This window comes from Protopterus annectens, chromosome 17.part0 (genome assembly GCF_019279795.1).
Source record: "Protopterus annectens isolate FY-2018-M chromosome 17.part0, PAN1.0, whole genome shotgun sequence".
Classification (NCBI taxonomy): domain Eukaryota; kingdom Metazoa; phylum Chordata; order Ceratodontiformes; family Protopteridae; genus Protopterus; species Protopterus annectens.
Window position 1 is genome coordinate 122,291,046 of NC_056751.1, and position 24,566 is coordinate 122,315,611.

Consider the following 24,566-nt stretch of genomic DNA (forward strand, 5'->3'; position numbering starts at 1 on the left):
TAATTCACATTCTTTTACAAACCAGGTTATTCCCTTGCTTTGCGTAACACCAACCAAATGGAATATAGTGCCAAAAAAGACCAAAACCACTGTAACAGCACTATGAGGAAATAAAGCTGCAGTTGAAGGTTCGAATATTTAATAATGCAACAAATAGTTCTATTTGTTGCATTATTAAATATTCGAACCTTCAACTGCAGCTTTATTTCCTCATAGTGCTGTTACAGTGGTCTTGCTTTGCGTAAACAACTGCAGGATTTTTTTTTTTATAAATGTTAACTTTAGTCTCCCTTTCAGGTGAACATGAGTAATTTTGTAAACTGCAATCCAGAATTTTTTTCCTGAATTTGTCTTTTATACAATATAACCTATTCTGCTTTAGATGAAAATCAGTTTAAGAATTATTCTGATAAATAAACTGCATAATATTTATAAAGTAGTTAAAATATGTTTCAGTCCTTTTCCCCAACAATCTACTGTATTAAAATAGCTAGATTCCATGCTCTGAAAGGTCCCTGTCAATCATATGTATTACATCAGATTACCTCATGTTTATTAATAACTAGGTCCTTTCAGCCAAGGGAATCTAGCCTGTATTAAGTGAGAAGGCTAAATTCTATTACTGCAAAGAATGTCCTCTTCCCCACTAGAATTTAGCTTTCTCATATAACACAGGCTAGATTCCCTTGGCTGAAAGGCCCCAGGTCCCTTCAACCAAGGGAATCTAGCCTGCTCACAGCAACAAGGCTAGAATCTATTGCTGTAAAGATGGTCCTTTTCCCCACTAGAATCTAGCCATCTCACTATGAGCAGGCTAGATTCCCTTGGCTGAAAGGACTAGGTCCCTTCAGCCAAGGGAATCTATCCACAACCATCACTGCAGTGGCTCTACTCGACAGAGGCACGGGGAACTAATGGCTCTGCTGGATAGAGACACAGGAACTAATCTAAGGGGATGGCGAAAGCCAACACATTCTGGCTAGGCTTATAGATGCTCTCGGGCAGATAACCTAGTACTTACCTATGAACATTTCAATTCATAAAGCAAATGTTAATCCATACTCCCTTATTCTATCAACTTTTCAAGTTATTATTTCTGGATTTATCCCTGCCTCTCAATGTACACGGACTAAACCTATACTTCACACACTGACGTATAAAACAATGCACACACAAAAAAAGAACATTTAGTAATCTTCGTTAACAATCGGTAGTAATATTTTCCAAGTGACAGAAGGTGACGGTTTTAGTTAAAAACAACAGCAAAAAAAAAAAAAAAAAAAAAAAAAACAACAAAAAAAAAAACAATTTGTATACCCCCCTCCACCACCAATAATGGATCACTCTAACTTTATAAGTACCGGATGTACTCTATTTTCCGTCGTACATACGCTCAGTATAATAAGTACGGCATTTTGTGAATTTAGTTTTTCTGACTGTCCGATTTGTATACTTTTTTTCTTCTATAGAGGAGCTTTATTAACACTTAGCAATCAACATGTACGATCCAGATGAAGGTAAGTGAGTTATAATCAAGTAGTGTTGTCCAGTATAATGTATGCAGCAATGGCGATGTGGAGGAAATATGTGAGACGGAGAGTTAGAAGCGATGAACAACTCCGTATAATGTGCATTGCCGTGTTGGCCTGCTGTAACTTATAACTGGCATGATGAGATTCAGAATCCTGCTGCCTGTGATGATTGCTTGTTCAGTACATTTGTGCCTTGTATTTGTTGAGCTATATTCATTTTCTTTTTGGGTTGATTGGAGGAAATCTGTTTAGAACAATTTCTGATTTTTAACGCGTTTTGATGACTGCCTTTTAATGTTGTCCTTGTTGTAAATTATAGGAAATTAAAAGCGTCAGTGTTTACAACCTTTCTGTGAGCACGTGTAAACTTTTGAGTATGTTTTTTGTAGTGTCCCAGACCTGTAGTTCGAGATTGTAATCGAGAACACAAAACAGTGACAACTATATTGCTGTTTCTGACTAAATATAGTTGCTGTGACATTGTTTTGGGAAACTTTGTTTTCTGAAAGTATTCGGTTCTCCAGTAGAAAGAAACTGTCATGATGCTAAGGTAATTAAGAAAAAGCTATTACTTCGTGTAGTTCAGTTTATATTGTGTATAGTTGTGTTGTATACACAACACATTTGCCAGTAGTGGTGATTGTTAATTACACTGCGTGTTTTTGTTGTGTATTTGTTTGCTGTTGAAATAATTGGTTCCAGGTAATTTTGTTTAAATGTTTTGCCTACTATATTGTTGACTACTTGTGTATCTTAACTTTATTGTTGTGCTGTAGTAATGCTGACAAAATGGTGGGATGATGGTTGTTGATGGCCAACTCCTAAGGTGGACTGTAGCAAACTGACCAGTATGTCCTTCTGGCGCGGAGTGCATTTTTATTTTACCTGTTTACTTGCTGGGTAAGCCCATTGAACAATTGTTGCTTTTTCAGACGTGACCTGGTAGTCCTGTCTAGTTGACTAACTTGCCTGGAGTCTCAGAAGGTAAATGAATGTGGAAGGAATCAAATTCTGTACCATGACAACAGAGAGCAGCTCATTAATAGCACAGATTTTTCATCTTGTGCACTAACCGTTCAGTGTGCTGATTATGCTGTAGTTTATTTTATTTCCAGGGAGCCCATTTTCAGTGGAGGCCTGGGGAGAAAAGCTCCAAAACACAGTAACAATAGGCAATAAAATATTATTACATATCTATAATACACAGTGACAGTAAGCAAAAAGTTATATTGCATAGTAAAACGTATTAGGGTACAGTCAGAAAATAGCAACATGCATTGCATACATACAGTTGTACGTTATATTCATACATACAATTGTATTATAGGTAGGTACTAGGCTGTCTGCCCAAAGGCCTAAGTAAGCCTAGCCAACAAGGTTCACTGGCTTATGCCACCCAAGAAAGTTATTTTCCTGTGCCACTGTTGAGCCAAGACGCAGAAGTGATCTCCGGGGTGTATTTCCTATTTCCCATCCACTCAAGATTTTTCTGTAAGAGTGCTAATGAACTTTGCTTGACATAGACGGGTAGCCTTTTCCAGAGTATGGGAAGTCTCTGGGACAGGAATCTATCCTTCCAGCATGTCCTTCTTATTGTGGTGACAAGGTTTAGGTCCCTAGAGCGTGTAGCTGTGAGGGATTGGGATTTCTTTGTGTAGCATGTCCAACAGCTCTGGGTTTGACATAGCTTTATATGTTAGGCAGAGATCGCCTTGGAGTAGGCGATATGCTACGGAGTAAAGCTGGAGTTTTTTTGAGGTGGTCAGTGTAGGGCATTTGTTTGAGGCCAGTAATCCTCTGTGAGGTACTTCTGTGGCCTTTCCAGCTGCTGCAGATGTCTTGTGAGGTACATTCCAAAATGGGCATTGTACTCTGTAATGGGTCTGAGTGTCGAGTAGAGGGGAACAATGACTTCTTCTTTTTTTCCTGGATGAGAACCCTTTTATGATGAGGTGTGCCACGTAGAAGTACTTCCTAAGTACTGTGGCGATGTGACTATCAAAGGAGAGACTACAATTAGGATTGGGAGAAGTTGAGACAGATGTTTAGTTCTACTGTGGAGGTAGATGAGTTTTTTTGTCTTTCGGCTTTTCCTGGTTCGGGCTCGCTACAGAGGAACTCCGGTCCGCGAATGATTGGTAGTTGATTTTTACATGCAGTTACCAGCCCTAACGCACAACCTTCAACGAAGGTATGCCCGTTCACGCATGTCTCCACGCAGAAGACGCTTTATCTGAGAATCGAACCGGACAGCGTTTTACTGTGAGATGACAATGCTACCGCAGCATCACCACCGCGGTTAAGTAGATGAGTAAGGTTGTAAAATAGTTCATTTGACTGTAGTTATTGATTTAAATTGTTATAGAATGACTTTTGTGAGTACAAATTTGCATAGAGGGGTGAATGTAGGTGGAAAGTACATTATTTAAAAAGTATCAAGTTGAGACCGAAAAGAACTAGAGAAGGTGGGGTGTATACATCACCATTCAGGATAAGAAGTGAAAATGATTTAGTTAATAGCATTTAGTTAATAGCATCAAAGTTTAAGAATTGCCAATAGAGAATCTTCCCCAGAAAGGGGAAGGAGGACAGTTGGAAAGCTAAGTAATGTTATATTCAAAGTAAGGCTGCTGTTTTAGGTAGTATGGGTTAGATTAACTTGTAGTAGGGGCTTAGTGGGCTAGGTGGGTTGAGTGCAACTGCAATTCCAGTTTTGGGTGAAGTGGGAATGGAGCTGAGTTTTGAAGTGCTCAAGGTTTTCTGAGGTTCTTAGAGTGGGAGGGAGAGAATTCCATTTTTATTTTTGGTAGGGAAAATGATAGAAGTTGGCCGGCGGGGCGGTTCTGTTTGTATATAGAAAGTAGATTTTGATGGGCAGATCTTAGAGTTCTGTGAGGGGTGTATTTTGGTAAGATGTTAGAGCTGGGCAACTGGTGGGTTTAAAAATTAGTTTGTGGGCTGAAGTGAGTTGGAGGTAGTTAAGGAAGTTGGGAAGTTCTAGCCACTGAAGCTGGTGGAGAGAAAGTGGTGGGAGGTCTATTTGGATTTAGTGGCGAATTTTGAGATTTTGTTAAAACAGATTTGTAGTTTGGAAGTGATAAGTGTAGCACCATACAAGAGTGATGGTAGTAAGTAGGTAGTGGAGAGTATTTGTCTTGTAGATGGTGAGAGAAAGTGTGTTTCTGTACAACATACCAAGTTTTTGATGTGTTTTCTTAATTAGCTGAATGAGTATCGAATCTTAGATGATTATCAATAGTAACCCCAAGAAGTTTAGCAGATGAAACAATTTCTATGGAAGAGTTGACATGGCTAATTATTTTTAAGAGTTTTTGTTGAGTGAGGGATTTAGAGGGAGTGAAAAGTAATATCTTAGATTTGTTGGCATTTAGGGAAAGGTGACATTGAAGCATCCAGTCCTCTCTAGTTGAGAAGGCTATTGAGTTTGTTTGGAGCTCTGGTAGGTTAGAAGCGGAGCAGACTAGGGTTGAGTCGTCTGCGTATTGTACTATCTTAGTGTTTGGGATGGCGGCATGGAAATCATTAGTGAATGCATTAAAGAGCATTGGACCAAGTATGGATCCTTGGGGAGCATTGGGCCCAAGTATGGATCCTTGGGGAACCCTGGTTGGGGTGCCATTTTGCTACTTGACAGCCTGAGATCGGTCGGTGAGATAGCTGCTGAACCAGGTTGGGATGTTTTGGGGAGAGATTAAGGTTAGAGAGGTGTTTAAGGAGGTGGGAGACTGTGTCATATACTTTGAAGAGATTGAGGAGGACTGCAGATAAACTTTCTCTAGATTCACTGGTGTGGTTTATTATGTCTAGGTAAGAGAGAGCAGTTATAGTACTGTGGCCAGGGCGGAAACAGTGCTGAGTAGGGTTGAACAGTTGATTATTGGTAAGGAAAGGCATGAGCTGGAGGTGGATGCATTTTTCAAGAGTTTTTGAGATGGGGGAGAATGGCTATAGGTCGGAGGTTTGAGAAGTTATTTTCCCCCCTTTGTGGAGGGGTAGGATAAAGGCAGAATGCCATAGTTTTGGTATATAGGATTTTTGAATGGATCTATTAATGAGAGTGCTGATAGGGACTGCAATACCATTAGCTGCAAGTTTTAGGAATAGTAGGGGGATATAGTCAGGGGCATTGGAACATGGCTTGAGTTTGGAGAGTTTTTTTTATGTAAGCAGTGGATATGGGTTTGAGTTGAAATGAAGGATTGCTGGGGGTGGGAGGTTTGGTAGAGGTTAGGGAGGAGGCTTTGAGGGTGGTGGAGGGGTCGTTATTTGGGAAGGTCTTGGTGAGTTCTGCTATAGAGTTCGTAAAAGAGTTGAATAGCGTGGCTATTTCTAGATCTGTTTTGCTGGTGTCTGGGCAAGGGTTTTGTTTGGTACTTGGGTTTAGAAGAGTTGGAGTTCCAAAATTGTTTGGGGTTTTGGAATGGTTAGCCTGGAGTTTGGTATAGTAGGACTTTTGGTCTTTTATAATCTGTTTTTTTGGCTAGGTTGTGGAGTTGCTTATCTTTCAGAAGGGAGGTCAGGGTCTTTATTGTGGTGATAAAGTTTCCAGGCTTTGTCTCTTTGTTGCATAAGAGTTTGTTTTTTAGTTAGCCATGGGGCAGAGTTGGGTTTTATGTTTTGTTCTAGGTGGGGCTTGGGAGTTCAGGGTATTTAAGAAGGTAAAGTTAAAGAAGTCTACAGTATTCTCTAGAGGAAGAGTTTTTAGGCTGTCCCAGTTTGTGAGTTTGAGGGAGTTGGAAAAAGTTGAGGTTTCGAGTATGGATGTATTGGTGAAGGTTGGGGGGGGGGTCTCGATGGATGAAGGCTGGCAAGTGGTCACTCATGGAGTTTGGTAAGGTGCCGGAGTGAGATTTTATTTGGGTGGGAGGCAAGCATCCAGTCAACAGTGGTCCCTGGGATTCTTTTTGTTGGGTCTGGTGATGTCACAAGTTGTGTGAAGTTAAGTAGATTGATAGAAATGGAGGGAGTTTTGGAATTTTTGTTCCAGTCAATGTTCACATCCCCTAAAATGTAGGTCTCAAGTGTAATATTGGTTGTGGTCCATAGAAGTATTTCTTAGTGTATTGCTGTTTCCAGGGGGAATGTAGAGGGCCATAACAGAAATGTTTTTATAGTCCTTCATTTTGAGTATTCCTATTAGTTCAGCGTTATTGAACTGAGGAATGGGGTTTGGGTAGGGAGTGAAGGATTGTAGACTACAGTAAATTAAGGCTGCTCTTCTCATTTTGGCAGTCTTGTCTGATTGCTTGGAACCAAGGGGGTAGGATTTCAGAATCAGGAATATGGGGTTTTAGCCAGGTCTCAGACTGTAACTGTATCTGGTAGGATATGGTTTAGCCAAGACTAGAAGTGGGATATTTTATTTCTCAAACTCTGGGTGTTGATGGTAAGTAGTTTGAGATATTTAGGCTTGGTGGTATGAATTGATTGGATGAGTGTGGTTGGTCCTAGTCTTTGAACCGGGGTTGGGGTGTGTCTACTGATAAGAGGGTGGCAAAGGAAAATGTGAGCAGGAGCTTGGGTTTGCTGCTTGAGTTATTTGGGGAAAGCAATGTTGCTTTAGGTGTGTTGTGCTTCAATGAGGAGGATGTGATCTTGGGTTTGTAGTAGTGGAGCGGATTTCGTTGAACAAGAGAGGAGGATATGGTGTGAAAGTGGGAGGTTGCAAGGCTAGGAAGGGAGTTGGTTGAGGAGATGGGGGTAGGAAAAAAGGAGGAGTTTGGAGGTGGAATAAGGGGTAGCATGTATCAGAGTGAGTAGAAGATTGAGTGGCAGGGAAGGGTTACATAAAGTGGAGAGCATGGTAAATTGGGGAGGTGGGAATAGGTAGTTACACCTACATTCATGGAGGCTCAGTACAAATCTGCCCAAACAGAGACCTCCAAAGCAGAAATGCAAGCAACCTCCACCCCCTCCAACACAACCCAAATGACACAGCCCACATACTCAGTGTGCCACTCAACTACAGCCCATAAGGCATAACGTACCTAACACTTATAGGTGACTTTCTAGTCAGGCACACTGATGTTTCATAGGTGACTCTATAGTCAGGCAAATTGATGTTCCACTCACCAGGCTAAACAAGGAAAAAGTTACTGTCCGCTGCCTGTCAGGTGCCAGGATCCACCACATAACACATTCAGTTAGGTCACTCCACAACAAGTACAAATATGACTCTTTGTCCATGTTGGTGTGAATGACCTGAGATGTACCTCCCTGGACTACATGAAGAGACATGGAGGAGCTCTCCAGTCTTGTAGCCCAGGTAGGTATGACCCTAGCCCTGAGCAGTATCCTGCCATCACCCAGAATGACACCACAGTACAAGAACAAAATGATTGACTTTAACAATTGGCTAAGCTTCTGGTGTCATTCTAAGGGAATCCAGTATCTGTCTGCCTGGGATGACATGATCGACAGACCACACTGCTTTGCCAGAGATGGCCTGCACCTGGTGCCCTTGGGATTCTGGATACTGGCAAAGGCTCTTGCCACCCCTGTAGTGCCTTTTTTAGGCAAGGTTCAAATGACAAATTCACCACCATAACGGGTACAAGCAAGCAAAATCTGAGGGTAATGCTACTCAATGCTAGAAGTCTAAACCTCAAAATGCACTCGAGGCACTCTTTAAAATGGAGAACATTGACATCTGTGCAGTGACAGAGACCTGGTTCAAAGCTCCAGAGAGCACCCCTGCATTACCAGGCTGTAATTCATACCACACCTTTTGGCCACCAAACCCGGACCGAAACACTAAAGGTGGAGGCGTGTCCATTTCATTAAGGATATCCACACCTCCAAACTAGTTGCTCAGCATAATGCATCCGAGATTATCCAAGTTCAACAAACTCGGGGCAAAACTGCAATCCAGATTGTAGCTTGCTACAGACCCCCCCCACCATGCCCCAGGATTCCCACTCCTCTTTTCTTGATGCACTGGAAAACATTAAGGTACATCCCCAACACTCTAATGGGTGATTTCAACTACCCTACCATTAACTGGGAAAACTACTTGTGTACCAACTCTTTTGCTCAACTTTTTCTGGAAATCAATTCCAACGCCTTGGATCAACTTATCCACACTCCCTCCAGGGGCAGCAATATCCTAGACCTGGTCATCACCAACATGGGTGACCGGTGTTCCACACCAGAGGTCAGCTCCTCGTTGGTCAGATCCAACCACAAGCTAATCACCCCAGACATCTACATCCCGCTCCCACTCCCCCATTAGGAAAACGACCATAAAAAATTTCTTCCAAAGCCACCTTCATGCTTCTTAAGACAGAAATGGCAAACTTCACAACACCCATGCAGATGGGCAATAGAGGTATGACTGCTGAATTCTACACAAATGCACTTTATAAGCACTTACACGAGTGCATGGATCGTGCTATTCCTAACAGAACCAAGATGCTATCTTCCAAAAAAAGGAAGCCAATCTGGTGCTCTCCTGCCATAAACAAACTCTACAACAAAAGAAAGAAACTGTTGCAAAAAAGAGTAAAATCCCACGATTGGAGGAACTCCCTGGTCAGCCTCAGTAAGAAGCTGAGATTCCTCATAAAATCCTCCAAAGCTAGTTATGAAAACAAAATTGCCACTGATTCTAAAGACAACCACAAAGTGTTCTATAGCTATGTCAAGAATCTCAATGTCAGCACTCGGATCTGCTCACAGTTGCAGCACAATGACGTGAAATATACAGAACCAACTGATATTGCCAACATCCTGGCAGGTTCAGTGCCAACTTTACCCCCTAAAGGGCCCATCTTTATACCGGAAGAATGCAAAGTTCCTGTAATCATGGCTGCACAGGTAATGCCCTCACTCTCCAAAGCCAAGAACACAGCATCCATGGGACCTGACAACATCCCAGGCTGTCTTCTACATAAACTACAGAATGAATTGGCACCCTACCTAAGTACCATGTTCAATCATAGCCTCACTTCAGGCTTTGTGCCCATTGAATGGTGCACCGCGACAGTTATCCCACTCCGCAAAGGGGGGGGGGGCCCCACAACAGATCCTGCGAACTACCACCCCATTAGCCTGGCGAGCCTCGTCTACAAGGCCATGGAACTCATAAACAGACATTGGAGATCTCCAAACTCTGGACCCCACACAGTTTGGGTTTGTAAAAGGCAGATGATGTGTCCTAAACCTGATAGACTTCTTGAAGTAGTCACCAAAGCCATAGATGAGGGTAAGGTGGTTCACACAGCCAATCTATATCACACCAAGGCGTTCGACACCATCCCCCACTCTGGAATTTGGATAAACTCACTAAACTAGGTATAAATCCCTATGTCACAAGATGGGTTGCCAACTGGCTTACTGACAGAACCCACACTGTGAAAGTAGCGGACTCCAAATCAGACTTCAGACCAGTGACAAGTGGTGTACCACAAGGTTCAGTCATGGGTCCTCTCTTGTTGGGTATCTACTTCTCTGAAGTACAGGCTAACACAGAAGGTCTTTGGCTAACTAAATTCGCAGATAACTGCAAACTAGGAGCCATAATCGAAACTTCTAACGATGTGGACATCCTACTAAAGGGCCTCCCTGAGACAGATGCCTGGTGTCAAAGACATGGTCTCAAGCTCAATGCCAAAAAGTGCATTGTCATCCCCTTTGGTAAAAACTCTAACCATGAACTACCACATAGGCGGTAGTTTACTTAACACCAAAAGTGTGATAAGAGACCTTGGGACACAGGTGGACAGTAGTCTCTCCTTTGATAATCACATTGCCACAGTGGTCAGGAAATCCTATGTGGCACATCTCATCACAAAATGTTTCTCATCCATAAAGAGGTCATTGTTCCCCTCTACTCATCACTCAGACACATTATAGAGTACAACGCCCCTTTTGGTATTTACCTCACAGGACATCTACAACAACTGGAAACGCTGCAAAAATACCTCAGAGGATTACTGGCCTCAAACAGATGCCTTACACAGACTGTCTCAAACTCCAACTTTACTCCGTCGCATATCGCCTACTCAGAGGTGATCTCTGCCTAACATACAAAGCTACGTCAAACCCAGAGCTGTTGGACATGCTCCACTTAAAAAAAATCCCAATCCCTACGAGCTACACGCTCTAGGGACCTAAACCTTGTAAACACAATAAACAGAACATGCTGGAGGGATAGCTTCCTGTCCCAGAGACTTCCCATACTCTGGAACAGACTACGTATGTCAAACAGAGCTCCTCATTAGCACTCTTCAAGAAAAATCTTGATTGGATGGGTAATAGGAAATTCATCCCAGGGATCACTTCTGTGGTTCTGCTTGACAGGGGCACAGGAAAATTTTCTTGAGTGACAAAAGCCAGGGTACCTTTTTGGCTAGGCTTGTATAGGCCCAAGGGCCAATTGCCTAGTACCTACCTATGGTGTCAGTGGGTAAAAGAGGAGGGAGGGGCATGGAGAAGTGTAGGGGGTATAATGGATCAGGATGGGGTGTGGTTGATTAATTGGTAGAGGATGGGAGTGGTGGATGTGGAGAAGAGTGTGGGATTGTATGAGAGATAATGGGGTGGAGAATAGAGGTGGGAATAAAGGAAGGAGTAGTGGGGGGCACAGTGAGCCCACAGGTTGGAGCAAAGAAGACTTGGCCAGCAGAGCAGAAAACAGTCAGTGAAGCAGAGAGCAGAGCTCAAGGTGAGGGGGGCACAAGGGATGGGCACTGGGTCAACAAAGTAAGGGGCTAACACCTTACTAGCAGCCTTTTGGGTTGAAATGTAATACTTTACTTAATGCAGTAAGTTTGTAGGTTATATGGTTCAGATACTAGCTTCTGGTGGTTAAACTAGGGATTCTGTATGTTTACAAGGTTTAGATAAGGGAGGATATTGGGGGTGCAGAATAAGAAGGGAAATGGCTGCTGGGAGTCTTGGCAGGGAGTGTGCTCTAACCACCTAGCAAGAAATTAGGCAGTTACAGTAAATTATGTGAGGTAAACGTCAGCATACTTTCTCAGCTCCTTGAAAGTGTACTGCTCAGGGAGTAGATTGGAACCTTTCTTGGGGGTGAAGCAGATAGATACGAGTGTATCTGTGATCAGTTCTTAGCTGTTCAGCAGGGCACAGTCGCTAGGCAATTGTTTTAGGTGAGTAGGATGGATTGCTGGAGATATATGGAGAGAGAGGTAGTTTTAAAGGGGAGTCTTAAACAGAAAAATATGGGCTATTCAACAATGCATAAAACACAGGTAAAGTACACGTTTGTCATGTGAACACAAGTCAGGACACTTAGTGCAGAAACAACTTCAAGGATACATAAAGCACTTGGTATCTAAAGCTGCATAAGGATGACCGAGACACTAACTATAATAATTTACCACATGGGTGAGTCTATCACAGTGCGTTGTAATGTTGCACTTTAGCCTGCTAGTGTAATAACCTTTCATCTACCATAGTTCTTTAGCCAGTATATCACATTTAGGGCTTTGTGCAGAGACAAAATGCTAATACTTGCTTTGCTTTAGTCGCAGGTAGTATTAGTGTCCGGTAATTTATTTAAAAAAAAAATGGTAGGTTAGATCAGTATGATCGAAGCTCTAATGCATTAAGACACTACAAATTCTGCATAAAAATCACCAGTACTATTACCATTAACAGGTTTCAATCCCAGGCAGGTAGGGTCTTCGTATATAGCAAGAGTAATGACCACTACCTCAGTCATTCCCCATTACTGCAGCTTGTAAACGTGCAAATGCTTAAAACTACTCTTGTATTTATATAGGCACTAATAATGTCTTAATATGGAGCGAGTGTAAGCACTAATATTGAAATAATGCCCTACAACTAGTGGATAGAATGCACCGGTACAATTCCTTTCACTATTTTATATTCAGGGCAGGTTAGTTCTTCATATTCAGTGATTGTAAGTGCTAGAACTACATTAAGACACTGCATCAGTCGTTCCGCGTTACTGCAGCTTGTAAACGCGCAAACGCTTAAGTACACAAATATGTGTTGATGTTCATTCAAAATGCTATCACAGGTCGGGTGTATATTCGAGAAGTACAAGCAACATTTGTAACAGTTCAGGTAGAACACTTCAGACAGTATGATTGCAGATTCCACGAAAGAACAGCACACAAATACAAGCTTTCCGAAGTAAGACAGTACAGTAAACTGTTGCAAACTTAGTGTAGGTGTTGACGCTTAAGTCAGGGGCATGCAGCAGCCGAGAGCAGGACTGGGGATTTAAAGATGGCGCCTCGTGGGACTGTATCCTTAAGATAGGGTTGGACCAGATATAGTTTAGAGTGGGGGGAGAAGTAGGGTGGGTGTGTGCAGGTACTGCCCGGAAAAGCAGGCACTGAGATAGAAGTATGCTCGGATTATAGAATCTGTGCTAGGCGTGTTTGTAAGGTAGGAGGTGAGGACAGAAGGAAGAATAAATGATGGGGGTAGTGAATGGCAGGAATGCCTGGGCTCAGTGAGGGGTAATTAGAATGAAACTAAAGAGAAATAAAGAATGAGAAGGGAAAAAAGGCAGGATTCAGTGAGGGCAGAAGGTTAAAGAATGGCAGGAGGGTCAGGTTAACACCTTGGTGGGAGCAAAGAAGACTTATCGATGAAGTAGAGAGCAGAGCTCAAGGTAAGGAGGCACAGGGGATGGGCACTGGGTCAGCCTAGTATCCAAGGGGCTAACACCTTAGCCTGTTTGGGTTGAAATTTAATACTTTGCTTAATGCAGTAAGTTTGTAGGTTATATGGTTCAGATACTAGCTTCTGGGGGGTTAAACTAAGGATTCTGTACATTTTACATAGTTTAGATAAGGGAGGCTATTGGGGGTGCAGAATGAGAAGGGAAATGGCTGCTGGGAGTCTTGGCAGGGAGTGTGCTCTAACCACCTAGCGAGAAATTAGGCAAAGTTACAATACATTATGTGAGGTAAACCTCAATTAACATAATTTCTCAGCTCCTTGAAAGTGTACTGCTCAGGGAGTAGATTGGAACCTTTCTTGTTGGGGGTGAAGCAGATAGATACAAGTTTATCTGTGTGATCAGTTCTTGGCTGTTCAGCAGGGCACAGTCGCTAGGCGATTGTTTTAGGCGAGTAGGATGGATTGTGTAGGTGTGGACTCTTAAGCCAGGAACACGCAGCAACTGAGAGCAGGACTGGGGTTTTAAAGATGGTGCCTCGTGGGACTGGGTCCTTTTGTATGTTCTGATGCATGTGTACACCACACACCTCTGTTTAACTATGGTTATAAATCCTTCATATTTAATGTAAGATTTAAGCCAGAAGCAGTAAGCTAACAGGGTGAGGGAGTGAGTCGGGCATCCTTTTCACCATGATATGGGTTTCAGGGACAAGAGTAAATTAAATTTAGGAATACTTTACAGTGGCCAGCCAAACCAGTATGTTTTGGGGAGCTGTGGAAGGAAACTGCTACTTGGGGATAGCCCATGCAGACAATATAAAGAGGGAAGGAGGCTGTGCTTGCTTTTTCTTAACTGCAGAGACTACTGTGCAGAGACTACTGTGCAGAGACTACTGTGCAGAGACTACTGTGCAGAGACTACTGTGCAGAGACTACTGTGCAGAGACTACTGTGCAGAGACTACTGTGCAGAGACTACTGTGCAGAGACTACTGTGCAGAGACTACTGTGGGATGCAGTAGTACATGAATAGTCATGTAAACCTGGTTAAAGTTCATAGAGAGCACCCAGCTGGTGCAAGGCTTCAGTGCTTGCTATACATTCAGGTCAACTGCACTAGAAGTGGGCACTAAAGGTGGGGTTGTCTGTATATTCATTAAGTGTTGTATCCAGAAGACAATGACATGGAACTTTCACATACAGCTTACCATTTTTTTAAACCCAGTGTCTCATGGTAGCCAGCTATGGGGACCCCCTACTGTCTGTTTTGGCCCATGCCTCCTACCTGATTAGTATTGAGTCCCTGTTCATCAATCCAAGTACCCTCTTATTGGAGGATTTCACCTACCCTTCTATAAGTTAGGAGAATTGTACATCCCCCTAACATGTTTTTGCCAGATATTTGTAGACTTCATACTTACCCTGTGGGCCAGTTATTCTGCACCTGAGCTAGGAGCAACGAAATTCTTGACTTGGCCCTTACAGTAGGTGACAGCTGTTTTCTGTAGAAGTTGTAACTCCCTCCCTAGTCAAATATGGCCATAAATCAATCCTTCATATTTAAACCAGTTTCTATTATCACAATATTCGGAGATTATGCCAATTCTCATCTGTTTGTTTGAACTGAGTGATGACATGGTTAATTTATGTTCCCTTTCCAACATAATGACTCCTAAGTATGTTAAATCCTTTGCTGTTAGCTGTATAGGAGCTTCTCTTCCCAGAGGAGGTAAATGGTGTCAGATTTAAAAGTACATTGGTTTGTTAATCTGAATATAAACAGCATATGTAATGAAAAAATGCAAGCCCCGGCATTCCAAAAATGCTAAACTTTGAGGCAACCCCAGTCCCTGATAAATCAACTAAAGCCAGATGTTTGGTAAAAATAGTACTTGGGCTAAAAACAAACAAAAAGCCTGTCTTAACTGTTAGAAACATAAAAACAGTGCCAAACTGTGCACAGAGCTCATAATGGTAGCATGTAGAACCAGTGAGGTAATTCTATGAGATGCATTTAGCTCAGGTGTCCCCCCCCCCCCCCATATTACATACCTGCAGCAAAGCTGCACCCTGCCCCAATCTCCCATGAACAGTTCTCAAGGTACTATCCAAAGCTAAGAGCATTGCTTCTGAAGAGCCTGATAAGATAACAAGGATGCCTACCGGCTAGTTTGAAGCAGTGTCATCTGATTCATGTAGTTAGACCCATGAGTCTGACTAGCCTCATTTGTAAGGCTTTGAAAAGGATCATTAGGGAATTAACAAAACAAGAACACATGCAACCTACAAGCAGTCGACCCAAGTCAATTCACTTTCAAGGGCAGATCTGTCTACTGAATGTGGCTGACTTCAAGAAGGCTACTGAAGCAATGGAGAAGGGAAAAATCAGTACAGACAGCATATGTAGATCTTGCTAATGCATTTGCCACCATTCTACACACTGGTATTAAACACTCATAGCTAAATGTCAATTCTGTGTGACCTGATAGTATATTCATGTACAAATATTGCCCAGGAAAATTAAGGTGGGGGTGGCTCCATCTCCCAAAAAAAATAACTTGTCACCAGCAGCGTACCAACTCCTCTCTTGGCATTTACTACTAGGAAGTGAAAACTGATAAAGGCTTTCAGCTCATTGTGTTTGCTGATAACTGTAAACTAGGTGCCATTATTAACTCTTAGAGAATACAAAGGTTCTCCAGTAAGGCTTTTCTTATATAAATAGCTGGTTTCAAAACCGTAGACTAAAGCCAAGTGTGTAATATCTTTAGTCAAGCATAACTCATATTGACAACACACCCCCTGAAAATCGATCTAGTAGTTAGGGGACCAAGAACATATGTAGGTAACTCTTTCAGTCATGCATCCGCTGTTGTACAAACGTTTGTTTTTTGGTTGTGTAGATTAGTAAGAGTAATTGCGTTCATGTCCAGAGATGTGATCATTCCACTTTATCCTGAGCTTTAGACCAATCATAATGCCCCTCTTGAGTTGTACCAGTCCAAACACCACCTCTTAACACCCCACACCATTTCCTAACCAAGAAATTCAAGGGTCTAAATCATAAACTTCACTAAGCTTCTAAAAAACTTGTCCTTTTGTGTCCTAGAGGGTGCTAATGGGGGGGGGGGACCTCTGCCTTGCATACAGGGGGTCAGAAGATCCTGTCTTCCCAACTCTACTGCAATTTTGCAAGTCCAGTAGTGTCATAACACCTGCTCAAGAGGTCTTAATGTCTTCTGCAACATGTAGAACATGGAGAGATGCGTCACAGAATTCCACTTTGGAAATATCTCTATTTCATTCATTCAAATGTAAACTGTTTGAATGTATGGGGAACTGCAAATTCATCTCTGGAGCAGCTTTCTTGTCCTTTATGGAAAGGGGTGACATATAGATGTTCTGCCTTTGTTGGGTTGTTCATATTTAAGTTAAAAGGGCTAGAAACGTCATGGGAAGGCATAGCTGGGCTTTTAAAGATCCTTGAGGGTTAGTAGCCTGGTAAGAAACAATGAAAATTGATTTTCATATTGTCTTGTAAAGAAGAAAATGTTCATGACTGTGAAATGACTTAAAAAATTATTTCTACACCTTGTAACCATGAGACAACCATGGTTGTCATTAAGCTGGGATTTTAAGAGCAGGGCAGTGGAAGCATTTGCATTTCCTGATGCAGTAATATGGTTAAGAGGGATTTGTGCAGGATTGGAGGCAAACTCAAATGGAAGGATTCCTCTGAGATGTCTGTGTAGAAGAACCAGCCAGTGGTGTCCTCTTTCCTGTCTATTTGCATTATATTTAGAACCATTGGCAAAACAAGGATTCAGAAATTCAAGTATATAATTGGTATGGTGGTCAAGAAAAGTTGGCTTTATTTGCAATTTTGTATTTTATGGAACCAGAAAAGGACTTTTCAGTGTTGTGGAATATTCTGATACTGTTAGATTTTTTCGGGATGTAAAACTACTGAAGGGAAAAACAAAGGCTGTAGTTGTCAACTCTATCCAGACATGATTTGGTTCAGCAATATGCATATTTGTGGAGTATTGATTAAAAAGGATTTGGTTATGGCAGCTAAGGAATGTAGTAAGACTGAACAGAGTATAAAAATTGAACTGGAAGCTCTTGCTTATGAGTATGAATAGCAAGTTATAAGCAGTGAAAAAGTCCTTTTAGTTTTATATGCAGGTCAGGCATATTTTTTATCAACTAGGAGAAGAATTGAAGGATTTTATTTGGGATGGGAAGAGGCAAGAGTTAAGTGAGGTTGATTTCCTAACAACAAGGAAGTTTAGTATTACTTGATTTGAAGGAAGATTTTATAGTTGCACAGTTAAGGCTGTTATACATAACACAAGTGCAAAGCTACAGTTCAAATTGGAAAGCGATGATGAAGCAAGAGGTTATCCAAGAAATAAGGAAAGAATTGGGATTCGGGGTGCTGATCTAGTAGCAGAAAGTATTGTAAGAACTAAGCCAACACAGGAGTGGAGAAAGATTCTTCTGATGGGGAGTTGAGCAAGAGGGAGCTGAAATATGCTGAAGAAGCTGGCAAAGGAACCGAAGTATTGGAACAAATTGGAGAAGGGTATGATAGTGGAATGGGATGAGGCCAAAAAGATATTTGTATTGCAGGTTAGTGATTGCCTTCCCCATCGGGGATTGATATCGGAGTATTGGCAGAGGGATAGGAGAATCCTAAATGAAAGGTTTGCAGTGGTTGAGTTTAACTGAATGTAGAACAGAAGCTGCGGTTTAAAAAAATAGAATTGGTAGAGGATGTAAAATGTTGCATAACTATAGAAATCAATCGGAAGAGGTCAGAAAAGATTGCGAAGAGATTAGATGTACAATTCATAAAAAAAAAAATGTAGGTTTTCAAATATGCAGCAAAGACTAGAAGATTTGGGACTTTTTCCAGGACTGTTTGCATGGATACTTCTACCCCAAGCAAACACCAAAGAATTTTTCTTGGATTTTTTTTAAGCTGGGATACATGTCCTAAATTAGCTAGACATAGTAATGCTTAAGTTTTTTTTTTTTTTTTTTTGCAGCCACCAGAATTCTGTTTCTATTTTTCAGTAATTGTTTATGAACAATCTGAAGTTGCCTTACCATAACATTCTATCTGTATTGTTGATCCTCGTTCAGTCATTACGCATGGGTATCTGTTTGGACCTCGGAACCGAGCCAGCCATTTTCCAAGCTCGCGTCCGCTTCAAGCTCTAGCCAAATTCTTATCCACAATCCCCCTTTCCCTGTTACCTCAGATTGAGTTTGCAAGTCAAAGAAAGTAGTGGCTACCTCTAGTCAAATAACCTAAGAGAACCGGATGGTGAGATTCACTAGAGACCACAGGAGGGGGAAGGAGGGAGGGTCATAATGACTGAACGAGAATCAACAATACAGATGGAACGTTGTGGTAAGACACAACTTTATCTGATATTGTTAATCCTCGTTCATTCCTTACACATGGGACAGAGTCCCCAGCTACCTCTATTCCTGGGAAGCTCTCATGGAAGGACATGGCTTTGTAACCTTTTCCAGACTGATGTCAATTACTTTTTCTCATCTCTTCTGGAATTTCTTTAGATTGTGGCATGTTGTCTTCCTTTTTGGGATCTTTTGGCCTACTTCACTTTGACAGGTTCTATTTAAGTGATCTGATTCAACAGGTCTGGCAGTAATAAGGCCTGTGTGTGGCTAGTGAAATTGAACTCTGCTTTACCAAAAATGTGATTAACCACAGTTACTTCATGATTTAACAAGGGGGGGCAATTATTTTTTCACATAGGACCATGTAGGTTTGGATAGTTTTTTTCTTAAATAAAATCACTTAACTGCATTTTGTGTTTACTTGGGTTATTTTTGTCTAATATTTACATTTATTTGTTCTTAAACACTTGTGACAAACATGCAAATAAGAAATCAGGAAGGGGCAAATATTTTTTCATTGCACTGTATTTTGTACCGGATCCGTCCAGAAAAGGACCTTTCAGTGTTATGGAATGTTTAGAAACTGTTTCATGTATTTAAAGGATACAAAATTAAGGGTGATGAAACAGACAATAGCTGTAATATATGTATCCTCATATGAATTGTTTCAGCAACCCCGGTAGTTATGGGGGGACTTACTAAAATGAAGTACTTAGGAGTATGGATTAAAAAGGATTCTGTTGTGGCAACTAAGAGATTAAACAAAATATTATACAAAAACTGAGAAACTGGAAACTCTGTTTTATGGATAGCAAGATACATGCAGTGAAAATGTTTAGTCCCTTTAGTTTTATACATGGGTCCGGTATGTTTAGCAGCCAGAGGAGAAGTTGTGGATAGCAAGAGCAGAAAAAATGTTATGGGGGGGTGACTGCAAGAGTCAAGTGAACTAAGCTGATTCTTCCAGTAGAGCAGGATGGTTTGGGATTACCTGATTTGAAGGTGGTATTTCAGAGCTACAGAGTTGAGGCTGCCATACATAGCACAATAAAGTGGAAAGGAATGATGAAACAGGGGGATGCTTAAAAAATAGGATTTTAGATGTAGTTCCTCAAGAATAAAACCATACAGAATATTATATTTGTGAAGTAGCAGAAAGTATTCTAAGAACTAAGCCAACATTGGAGTGAAAGGGGAAAGGAGGTCCTGCTGATAGGGATTACTGCAATTAGGGATACAGCTAATGAGCAAGAGGGGGCTGGAATTCATTGGAGAAAACTAGCAAGGAACCACTGGGAGCAAATAGTGAGAGAAAGGCAATTAGACTGGGAAGAAGCCAATAACTTATATGGACTGCAGGCTGCAGATTGCCTGTACTTTGATCTCTGCCTTTGGTAGGGAAGGCAGAGAAAGAAATGATGGGATGTTAAGTGAAAGACCAATACTGGTAGAGTTTCTAGTAGAATCTAGAATAGAAATTTCTATTAAAGGAATAATTTAGAGCATACAAAATATTGCTTGAACTTTAAGACTCGGAGAAGGTTAGAAAGGATTGGGAAGAGAATTCACAAAGAAACAATGGGGTGGATATATGTACGTCTCCCGAATATGTAATGGTGTCTTAACGATTTAGGCTCTTTGGAAGGGTTTTACATATGTATTTTTATACCAAAGTAGATTCCAAATAATTTTCCTTGGTTAGATAGCAAATGGAGGCGATTGGGAAGAAAGAGGCAATTGGGAACATATTTATTGGGTGTATATTGAGTTGGCAGACTAAATTTCCTGCAGACTGCTCATCAAATACTGTGTGAGCAGATTTGTATAACTAGGAAATTAATTTTACTGAGCTATGATGCAGAATCGTAATTGCTTAGAAATAGTAAGGCCTTGCCGGGTCTAATTATGTTAGCTGCCAAAAGAGCAATTACTAGAAAGTGGAAGTCTGTCTAAATCAACTGTACTAGTAGTGAACATACTAACAGAGGAAAATGGGAATGGGGTCTTTGGAAAAGGGTAGGAACAAATTGCATAGGAAAAAAATGGGAATTGTGGAAATACATGCAGAATAGTATTTTGGAGGAAGAATGAGGTTTAAAGGGCAGGATTTGAATGAGCTATGCAATGTTTGACAGTGACTGGAGAAATAAGTGATGCACATTTGAAATTGAAAATGTCAGTGTGGATTGTTTTCATTTATAGAAATGTATGATTCTGTCAAGTGATTTAATAGATGTTTAAAAAAGTCTTAGGATACAGATGAAAATGTGATGTGTAGTCCAATCTCACCTACATTCTTGCCCGTGGGTTCGGAGTCGAATGTCTGCTCCGACTCTGCCATACTTTTTTTAGCTCTAAGTCTTTCTATTGGCTGGGTTAAGATGGTATCCCATGCTGCACTGCTCTCTATCCCCAGATCTCGTTTGCCACTAGTGTAGCTCAGATGTGGTCTCGCTCTTGGCTGTGGCCAAGTACCCTTTTTTCTTCTGATATCTGAGATTTTTTGCAAAAAAAAGTTATTTTAATAGCGGTTTTCTTGTCTGTATTGTGAAAGTTGTGTTTTTCTTGATTGTTCTGTGGCATCCCACTAGCTGTTTCCAACGGGCTAGGCCCGTTTCAGTTAGAGGACTAGTCTGTCCCCTTGCTTTCCTTGTGTGCTAAAAGTTTCAGTGGGCTAAAAGTTTATCCCCCCCTTGTATTTGTGTCTGAGATTGTTTGATTTAGAGATCTTTGTGGTGTTCTGTCTGTTAGCTTGTTCCCGCCTTGTGACTGACTGTTGGTCGATTTTTTTTCAGTTGGTTACTGTGTCCAAAGATACTAAGGGGCATAAGCCCTCTGGTTTCAAGAAGTGCTCTAAGTGCAGCTATAAAATGTCCATTGCCGATGGACGCTCTGTGTGTACTGTCTGGGAGCCATTCATCTCCAGGAATAATGCAGTTTGTCATGCCCTTAGTCCGTGGGTTCTTCAGGAAAGGGAGAACAAATTGATTTTGAAGGGACTTCCGAAACCCTCCTTCGAGGAGGGTCTGGAGAGTGCTTCCAGCTCTAAGGCAAAATCTTCAAAAGCTAAAGAGAGATCTCCGGCTCCATCAGTCTCCTCGGAGCCACTGAAGAAAATAGCAAAGTCTGCATCGACCTCCTCTGCTCCCATTGTCCTCGGGGCCGCAGGAAGTGTCTGAGGTTATGGAACCTGCTTTGGCTCTAATCTTCTTGGAACCTGTTCGGACCTAGTATTAGGCCAGTATCCCCTCCTCGCAGGACCCCATCAGAGAGGAGGTCTCTATCTCCTTCTCTGTCCTCCAAATCTTCCAGGACCTTATTGGATGTGAATGTCGATAGTGGTGCAGAGACTTCAGTCACCAGTACTGGAAAAATTGTTCTCTGCTCTGACCCAGTCTGCTCTGGAGCCCGTCCCTCAACCTGCATCGTTACTTCCTCTTCAGAGCACATCCCAGCTTTCTGAGCTGGAGTGCTTGACTCTTGTGTGATGTCCCTAGGTCAGTTCTGGCAGCCCCTCCTGGCTTATCGGTTCAGATGTCAGCTCTGACCCAGTCAGCTCTGTCCATGGGGTTCAGTACTCAGGATTCTTCGATCGGACCAGAGGGAGAGGCTTCGGGACACCTCTCTGCTCCTAGTCTCCCTCTCAGTGCTTCGGCGCGGGGACTCCTGTCTTGGCTTTGGAGGCTGGTCGTTCTTCGGATCCGGGAGGACCAGCCTTCGAGGCCATGCAGAGCGTGCTGGCCAGGTCATCAGCGGCATACGGGTCTGTCATTCTGCCCCCTAAACATTGGTGCAAGTCTCTGATCACCATCCATCTTTGGACAGCAGAGCCCCAAGGCCTCAGGGTACCCTCACGAGTGGTCCCCTTATTTCTGAGGGCCCCTCAGAGTTTTTACCTGAGGAGCTACCCAGAAAGAAAATGTGCAAGCGGAAGTACATGGATTCCCAGGATGAGTCTCTCTTGTCAGACACTGACCTCAAGGAATCTGAGGGGTTCCCCAGGTCATCCTCTGAGGATGTTTCTTTCTGACATCCTAGAGATTCTGAAGCAAAGAGGTGACTGGCCATCCAAAGCCCCCTCCGAGGAGGAGTCTGTCCTCCTGAAGGCTTTTGATGCTCAGTCCTCCACCTCCTGGGTATCTCCACCCTTCGAGCTTCTGGATTTGGTTTGTCGAAGGGTGTGAGAAACCCCTGACTCTGGGAACCAGTCCCCAGGAGACGCAATAAATTCTTGTCTGCTTTTGATAAGGAATTTCTATCCAAGAGAGTCCCTGTGGATGCCATGGTGGTGGCAGCTGCTACCCAGAAGGAATTAGCTGTGATTTCTTCCACAGTCCATCCCCCTAACAAGGAGTCTAGGACTATGGACTGGTACGGGAAGCATACTTTTTCTTCAGCGACCTTTACCTTACGTTCACTGAATTATTTATCCCACTTTACACTGCTCCAGAGAGATCTCAAGGAGCTTGGAGATACTCTCACGGGTAACGTTTCTGAGGCGCTGGCCCAGACTGTCAACGCTCAGATGTCTACCATCAATTCTATTGCAAACTCCTCCATGAGGCTAATCTCCTATGCAGCCGAGTGAGCGAGTAGGGCAGCAAGTTCAGGAGTTGCTCTTGGGAGGTAGGCCTGGATGTGCCTGTCATTTCGTGGAGGCCTTCAAGTCTTAATTCACCGATGCCCTGTTTGATGGTTCCTCTTCTTTCGGAACCAAGGTGAAAGACAACACTCACTAGGTTCGAGCAAAAGGGAAAAACGGTCTGCCGTAGGAGTCAATTTTTCCCTTCTCTCTAGGCCTTATCCCAAGGCCCAGAGGGGTGGCAAAATGTGGTTCAAGAAATGGGAGTTTTTTTCCCGGTGCACAAAGTGAGCCCCTCTCCAGAGGAGGAGGAGGTGGTTATTTAGGGAGATGCCGCCCTAGGGGCAGAGGAGGCCCTCGCAACTCGGGGAAACCGCGATTCCTTTCATGGCTCTCCCTACTGCCACTCCTGATGGGATGCTTGACTGTGTGCGCTTCTGGAGCCAGTCGGGGGTCGAATCTCATTATACCCAGAGGCCTGGCAAGATATCACCCAGGACCAATGGGTTCTATGAATAATTTCCGGAGGATATGTCATTCCCTTCTTATCAAATCCCTCTCCAATCAAAAAAATCCCGGATGTTCCACTCAAAGGGATTACGCAGCTCCAGAAGTTTCAAAGCTGCTAGAAAAAGGAGCCATCCAACATGTCCCCTCAGGCCAGATTGGATTAGGGACTTGCTCCAGATTCTTTTTGGTGCCGAAAAGGACAGGGGACCGGAGACCCATATTGGATTTCAGCCGATTGAACACCCATGTGCAAAAGTCCAAGTTCCAAATGGTCACATTGCAGTCTATTCTCCCATTATTGGTAAGTGTGGATGTGCTCCACCAACCTCACGGATGCTTACTACCACAAAGATGGACAGGTCATCCAGAAGTTACCTACGCTTCCGGCTGGGAGCCAGTCACTTTCAGTTTCGAGCCCTGCCATTTGGTCTCACCACAGCCCCCAGGGTGTTTACCAAATGTATGGCAGTGGTGACTGCTCACTTGAGACGTCTGGTATTCCAAGTGTTTCCGTATCTGGATGACTGGCTCCTTACTGCCACTACCTGGCATCTACTAATTCAGACCAGGGACGCCACTATCAACCTATGTCAACAGTTGGGCATCACATTGAACTGGGAAAAATCTGCCTTGTTGCCCTCAGTGCCCTCACAGCATATTACTTTTATAGGCACTGAATTAGACATTGTCCTCATGCGGGCGTTTCTACCACAGGAAAGAATCAGAGTCCTAAAACAGGTTTACGCCTTGCTCCCTCTGAGAAGAGTGAAGGCAAGATGGGTCCTCCAGTTGGGGACAATGGCTGCTACGATTGTTAGTCCCTCTGGCAAGGTTACTTATGAGGCTCCTTCAGTGGCTACTCTT

At 42.6% G+C, this 24,566-nt stretch overlaps 1 protein-coding gene across 1 annotated transcript in view; it reads left to right on the forward strand.

The window, feature by feature from the left end:
* The first annotated feature begins 1,378 nt into the window (after positions 1-1,378).
* The window catches only part of POLR2B (RNA polymerase II subunit B), a 1,548,892-nt gene continuing 1,525,704 nt past the window's right edge, over positions 1,379-24,566 (forward strand). Inside the window, exon 1 of the mRNA XM_044059158.1 lies at positions 1,379-1,517. Within this exon, the coding sequence (XP_043915093.1) occupies positions 1,499-1,517 (19 nt within the window). The 5' untranslated portion in view covers positions 1,379-1,498. The remainder of the gene's footprint in view (positions 1,518-24,566) is intronic.